Source organism: Diadema antillarum, unplaced genomic scaffold (assembly GCF_040938485.1).
Source record: "Diadema antillarum isolate AM-2024a unplaced genomic scaffold, OU_Dant_1.0 seq00000358_RagTag, whole genome shotgun sequence".
NCBI classification, from domain to species: Eukaryota; Metazoa; Echinodermata; class Echinoidea; order Diadematoida; family Diadematidae; genus Diadema; species Diadema antillarum.
The window spans coordinates 1,415,598-1,423,131 of NW_027271364.1; the positions used below are offsets into that span (position 1 = coordinate 1,415,598).

Consider the following 7,534-nt stretch of genomic DNA (forward strand, 5'->3'; position numbering starts at 1 on the left):
TGAGGTTGGGGATGGGGGGGGGGGGTGGGCTATTGAAATTACAGTGTATGTGAGGTGTTATCACTGCAAACATCACCTTTTTCATGATTCTGAAGCCAAATACAGCTGTACGTCACACTTCCAGCAATATATCCATCACTTTTCAGTGAGCAACAGAACAGAAGATGCAAGCATCCTGGGATAGAGATGTGGATGAGGAAGAACCATTCCTCACAGGATGATTTAAACTGGGCGACACACGGAGCTTTCACACTTAGGATTCTTAAACTCTCAATACCAGATTGAGGAGGTACATGTAGGGCCTGATCTGATTTTGCGTTCACACCTGGTGCTAACATACGCATACATAACACTCTTGCATGAAAGGGTAGTGGGATAAGAGTTGCATATGGTTTGTTGCCAGATTATCCTCTAAACCGTCACAACAAACTTCACGGGGCGTTAGAAAAATCACGCTTCTGCGTGCGATTCATTTGGCGACATTTCAAGGGGCTTTTGGCACAGTTTGCCTCACAGCTTTTCACTACAATGTCAGAATTTCCCACTGCCAGTGTGAAGGGCCCCTGAAGATAAAATTTATCCCTGCGTGGATTTTACGCAGGAAGAGGAATCTCAAGTCACCGGAAAAATGCTATAAGGCATCGAGGATGTAGATCACTTCCCCGTGATTGAGTATTTGAGTTTGAATTGTCACATCTCCATACAACGTATGCAAACAACCAGTCATTCCTCATGACACAAATTTAATGTATGATTGAACTGATGCGACACTTAAAGTGTGTGTTTTAGCCTTGACGTAGGTAGAAGCGAGAGAATCGCATCCCTCCTTGGTAAACCCCTAAAACCCTTTACATACGTACTACATTCAGTGGTTCGAGTACAATCACAAGTCTCTTCAAATGGACCCATCTTTTACGGCAAAGTTTACATACATACTGTTCGCAAGAATCTTCATCTGACAGCTAACTTATGAGAGGAATTTCATGCTTCGGAAGATGTCATCACTTGTTATCAAGACTTTTCAAAATACAGCTTACAACAGAGATTCGTACTAGCAGAAGCTGTGCAGCTTTTGTGGGACATACAATGTATTCTGCATGATTAAAATACATAAGAACTACGGGGAACACAAAATTCAGCCCTCTGTAGGTGACATGGCAGGGGAATAGGGGTGAGGCTTGTTGTAAATAAAGGTTTTTTTTATTATTTATTAAATGAGTCTTCATAGTAAGGAGCAAGTATCAGAAAATGGAATCAAGGGGGGGGCATATTTGATAGTTTAACAGTACTCAAACAATCATACTGACATCATGATGAGTATTTCCCTGCCTACGACTGTGTGGGCTGCCCAATTATTCTCAATGGACATCTTTCACAAAACTGCCACAATATAATCATGTGACTGCTACGTTTCCTTCACAGAAGTCCCATATTGCTTTTCAGCTCAGGATAACAGGAACATGATTTTGTTTTGCAGGGATACAGCTAGTGCATGAGAGAGAACAAATTTCTCCTGTCTTGTCTGATGAAGTCATGTCCTTGACATATCTTGAGCGACATCCTGAAAAAAAAAAAAATCCTCCTGGGGGATGAGTGGAAGTCACAACATTTCAAAAGCACAGTTAACAACTAAAGGAGCAGAAGGCATACAAATTTAAAGTCATGTGACCAAGATGACGTCTTGAGATGCCCCTTAGGATGCTACACTGAAATGACTCATAGCTTTCTTCATGCCGCTCGTTTTGCTCAAATGTTCCCTCATCTGCTACTAGTTTTTCACTGCCGATTCCAAAATAACTGTTTGGAACTTTCTTAAGTGGTGAGCGAAGACATGACACAGATAGAAAATAAGATTTCATTTGTCATGTCTGATTCGTTGTTTTCAAACATTCAAAGTATCTAAGTTTTCTCCTGTACAAAGAAAAAACTGGATTGTTTCACATTATATTTCCTCTCTTTCATAGCTATATCCTGTGATTTTTTGAATGGTGCCAATATCAATCATTCAAAATTTGTTGGAATTTGGTCTACAACAGCATAGACTGATTTCTACCCAATCGCAAATCAAACCAAACCAAATGAGGATAACAAATTTTGCTGAAGACTTTGTTCATCAATATCTCAAGAATTAAACGTGGGGCTACCATTTTCTTCCAGAGGTACACCTTTGTAATTTACCTTGATGTCAGAAATCAATCACTGATATGTCATTACATGGGTCTCAGTGCAGTTTGCGTGACAAATGCGTTATCAATGATCGTATCGTATGCTGTGTGTCATTGCACGACTTAATAGTAAAAGTAAAGCTTGCCAATCCTTATCTGTTTGTATAATGGTGCTGCTCCCAGTATCTGTACACGATCTTTGACACCAAGGAACAGAAAATCATAATGCAATGAAACAGCTGAGTGCTGCCAGTATTTTTTTTTTAAATAGATTCCTCAAGTGATTGTCTCTGCCAAGGGCTGCAAACATTTCATGTTTCAAACTGTCGAGATTAATCGCTGTGATCTGCTCCAGAAGTGGCTCCCCCCTGCGTAACATTAGAACAGGAAGTTTTTTATTTTCCTGCTTTTGGACCAACTTCCTGTCAAATTCAGGTGACATACATGTGTGCGTCATGAGGAAAAAAAACAAAATTAATTCTGCTGTCGGGTACACACTCCCTATGAATCTAGAAAACAGGCTTTATCAACACATTAACTTGAGGACGCTTAATACCACAATTTGTCACACTAAACCAAATATGTTTGAATAGCTACTCATTTTCACAATCAGACTTACACCTAATTAACTAAATTGTATCTACGGTAATCTGATAAAAAGGGGTAGAACTTGAAAAGTTATGTTGGTGTAAGAGGTGTGACAATGTGACAGACAAATGTGGTATGTATTTCTCATTCTTTTACATTCACAGGATTATAAATGTCCAAACTTAGGAGAGCTGATGATCCAAACATTTAGAATTGAATTTTAAAGGATACCTTCCTAACATCAATTTTGTATAATTGTAACTTAAAGGGATCGTACAGTTTTGGTTGAGACCTAATTTCAGGTTTCTACGTTTTTTGGTGAGATAATGAGAAACCTCTAATGAAATATTAAAGAGCATGTAATTCTATGAGGAATTCAACGTTTATTTGATGAAAATTGGTTTTGAAATGGCTGAAATATCCAAAAACGAGCGATTCTAATAAAGTGTGGGACCCACACTTTATTACGATCGCTTTGTTTTACTTTGTTTTTGGATGTTTCATTCATTCCAAACCCGGTTTTCATCAAATAAATTTTGAATTCTTCTTAAAATGGTATGCTCTGTACTATATCATAAGTGTTTTCTTGTTATTTCGCAAAAAGTTAAAAGCCCAATTCTCATCTCCACCAATACTGTACTATCCCTTTAATGTGAGAATAATTTATTAGTGGAAATGAGCAAAGAAAATGGGATTCTATCGCGATTCGAACCCGAGACCTCCAGATGCTAGCCCGGTGCTCTACCGACTGAGCTATAGAAAGCCCTAACGTGAGAATGTGAGACTTGAAGAAATCATCCAGACATCATTGCACTGACCTGCAGTAATACCAAGTAGTCCTATACCCCTTTCAGTAACACTCTTGGCTCCGGCCATGCAGGCCTGAGCCAAGTCGAAAAATTTCAAGTTTATAAATGGGTCAGGCTATTTTGGCCCTGCTGTCAGCTAGCACCAGGCACGGGCCAGGCGCGGGCCAAAATTCCTTGCACAGTATGTAAAATGGTCATAATTATCTGGCCGTGCCTCCGCCGGGGCGCGCCTTCAATTACCATGGTAGTTATCCCTTACGTGGCCGAGTTCGTGAATGGGTCATCGTAAAAGGACCAGTAGCGCGGCTCTGCTGTTGTTACTGAATGCAAAATTTTACTGCTTGGCGCTAGCCAATTTAGCTCGGGCCACGAGCTGGCCAAAAATGCATTCTTAGTCAAAGGGGTATTACTTTTTTAGGCAGTGGGGTCTTTGAGCCGCTTTTAGTCACGTTAGTACCGCTTGACAAAATTCAAGTAATGTAGATCACTGTCCGATCTCAGTGCTTATGGGAACTTGGTATACCACCCTTCATCATGTCTATGGGGAATTACTATAATGTCAGGGAGAAATAGGTTATCTATGTTGAGAGCATAAAATTTCCATAACTGAATTCTTTCCTTTTACCATACATGTATGAAATAGAAGGGGGTCGGGAGCTGGGGTAGATGATTCCTTTGCTGTGCTTTCGGAACTTGGAGGAAAGAGTGCCTCATAGAGAGTCTTGACTGGTTTGCATCATATTAAAAGGCCATTCTTATAAGGTTCAGGTTCTGGAACCCAGACGCCATTTGAACAGTGTCACAATACCCTTGATGGTTACTCAACTCTGCTGTTTGGCAGCCATTTTGAAACTACATATCAGCATACAACTGTACACCATTACTATTGAAGCTTCTGTCCCATTATGGTAGGAACATCACTGGTCCAGCAAAAACTGGTAATGTGTTTTGATGAATATGCTCACTCTGCTGTATTCATATATTCTGTATCATTTTTCTGCCCTCTGATTTTGTCTTTTCTCCACAGTTTGTTTGTTTGTTTGTTTGTTTTTTGCATACCTATCACAGTCATTGGATGCAATCATGCATAGTCTACTAAAGAGCTCTATTCTACTAAAGGGCATTGGTGCATGTACCCTTGGTCAACAACAACACGGTTTTTACACTCAGTGGGTGTGTGTGCGTGCGTATCAATGTACTATCATATCATGTAATTTCACTGGTGTGTTCTGTATTCTGATGAAGTTTTCTCTTAACTGTACACATAGAGTACATATATCCTCAGTTAACAATGATGTTCTACAACATCTACATTTACACACAACTATTCTCTCTATTTTTCATTAGGGCCCTATATAGGGCCTACCTGTCCATATCTCAAAACAAGAGTAACTTCAACTGATTGTACATTTGTCCAATATGCTTTCAGCTGTTGATATAAATTCACTACCACTCAAATTTTTTGATCAAAAGCGACTCTTTGTAATCATTCTAATATATAATCTATGTGTCAGTGAGACTAGCACATATTCTTTGCCCAACATGAGTGCATTTCAACAAAACCCTAGGTTGGGGAAAACCAAAATTCAGAATGTTTGGAAATCAATAGGCAGTTTTCGTAACATATTCAAGTTATATGCATACCTTTTACACAGAAGCTGTTCTTGACAACGTGAAAGCTTGTCTGAGGCTTTTCTGACATGGCAACAAGCGATATATGCAAACTGGATTCCAGCAATTGAATTTCACTTTTCAAGAAGAGCAGGTTAATGCCTGGATCTCATCGCTATGTTCCCAGGAATGAAACATCCATAAACTTGAATACATTACAAAAACGGCCTATTCAGTCAGAATTTTGCAATTCACCACATAGCCATTGCAATTATGACATGAAAATTTAATATCCTCCCATTAAGTTACCAATATATGCTCTCAATGGTTAAGATGAGTCATTGATAGGTTAATCACAAACAAAAATATACATTGTATGGGATGTGATGCAATTACAAAAACTCTACACCTGTTCTTCTACGCCTCTTTGCATCTGGATATGACAATACAAGCCATTTTAGAATTCAAGAAATACCCCAGAAACGCGATTTAACACTCCATTTCATGTCTTGAGTTTCTAAATAATGAAAACTGCCACAATTCTGCCTCTTACCCAATTCATTAAAATCAACATGGATGTGATGTGCCATTCACTGTTACAGCTAGAGAGATCCTGTTATGCAAAGCACAGTTAACCAAGAGAGGTTTCCTGATCTCCTAAAGTTGTATGTGTACCGTTACCACAACAATTTCTGAAGGTTAGCCGCAAATATTATGTGTGCACAGCAACGTCACACGGTTAGTATGAGTGACGATAAATGGCGTGCGATGTATGTCTATTTTGAATAACTTTTTAAATCATAAGGTTTTTACAAACAACAAAATCATCTGATGATAGTCCTATGAAGACCTAATTGTTCTTTGAAATCATGATTGTCAATTTTAACAATTTCCTAATTATTACTTGACATCCATCCCCTTCCATTCTTTATGCAATGCCACAGAACTCTCAGGCAGGTTTTCTAGTTATAAGAGTCAACCTTTGTTATTACAATGTGCATGATACTAGTACTTGACTATTTCAGTGAGCTGGTCTATCAGCCCTTCCTCACCAGCAAATTTCAAATAAAGGCAGTTTTAACAGTCATGGATCTATGAGAGCTTTCAGAGAGGAGACAGTGCCCTTTGAACAGATAAAAGATAGGACGACCCAACACTGAATATTTTGTTACACATTAACCTGGTGGTAGTTGCTTGAGGAGATGCATGTAATTCAACAAATATACACACCCACACACACTTATTTCTCACACTTGAGAGATCATAAACAGACAACCAGACAGGCAGACAGACAGACACAAAAAGAATACACACCCATACACTAAATCATAGCCAACTACAATGACTATGACATAGATTGACATCAGGCAGCTGAAGTAATTGGGGAGAAGACCGCAGTCTGCTCACCAGTTAAGTTTGGCACGAGTGAAGACAATCCTTCTAATTAATCCTTCTACGATCAGTTAAAAAAAAAGACACATGTCCTGCAAATCAAACGCCGATGGCAATTGGTCAGTTTTTGTCCTCAGAATGAAAATATCAAAAGGCAGACCAATGACACGAACCACACTATTCTTTTTTCTTACCATATCACATCGCTGCTGAAGAGGGTGTGAAAGTGGAAACGAATGTACGACCGTCTCGGAAGAATCGGCGAGGATTCTGGGGAGGCTTCGGGGGTGCTTGTGGGCACGCTCAACTTGTTTTTGTTCTGCTTCATGTTCTCGCTTCAATACGTCCAACATCCAGCGTGAAGAATATTCAAGTAACAAGTTCACAGTATATATGTCTCTCTAGCCAGCAACAGGCTCATTTGTAAATCCAAATTATTCCACTTGGATAGTTGATAGAATGTTGCCAAAAATACAAAGAAAATGAAAAGAAAAAGAAAAACACGGCTGGCGACAATGTTCTCCCGAGGGGATTTCACAAGTGATCTCAGAAAATCGATGACCGCGCTATACAATGTGCACAGTGTCCATTTTCTACGCCAGACAATCAGGCAGCTGCTTTCACACACAATGAATACTTTGTGAAATCTGTTCACCTCCTCACCCACACAATAAACACTAATGTAACACACTTCTGATATTAGCAACCTTTGCTCAAACACCGTTGTTCCCCGCCGTGAAGCAAGGAGGGCAAAGGGGGGGGGGGGGGGGGGGGGAAGGGGACCAAGTCAGAGGAAACTAGAAAAAGAAAAGCAAAAAAAAAGCCACTTGAAGTTCAAAGTCTGCCTTCGTGATCCGCACACCAATTAGACTGAGGAGGAAGCGATAAATCTTGTGGACTAATTGCTAGAAACTGTTGCGATGACATCACGTCGCCATACAGTGTATTCCGCCTACCTGCATTATTCTG

General features: G+C 39.7%; 1 protein-coding gene across 1 annotated transcript in view; it reads right to left on the reverse strand.

The window, feature by feature from the left end:
- LOC139731131 (uncharacterized) overlaps positions 1-7,304 on the reverse strand; it is a 65,690-nt gene extending 58,386 nt beyond the window's left edge. Inside the window, exon 1 of the mRNA XM_071642014.1 lies at positions 6,760-7,304. Within this exon, the coding sequence (XP_071498115.1) occupies positions 6,760-6,893 (134 nt within the window). The 5' untranslated portion in view covers positions 6,894-7,304. The remainder of the gene's footprint in view (positions 1-6,759) is intronic.
- Between the last annotated feature and the right edge of the window lie 230 nt (positions 7,305-7,534).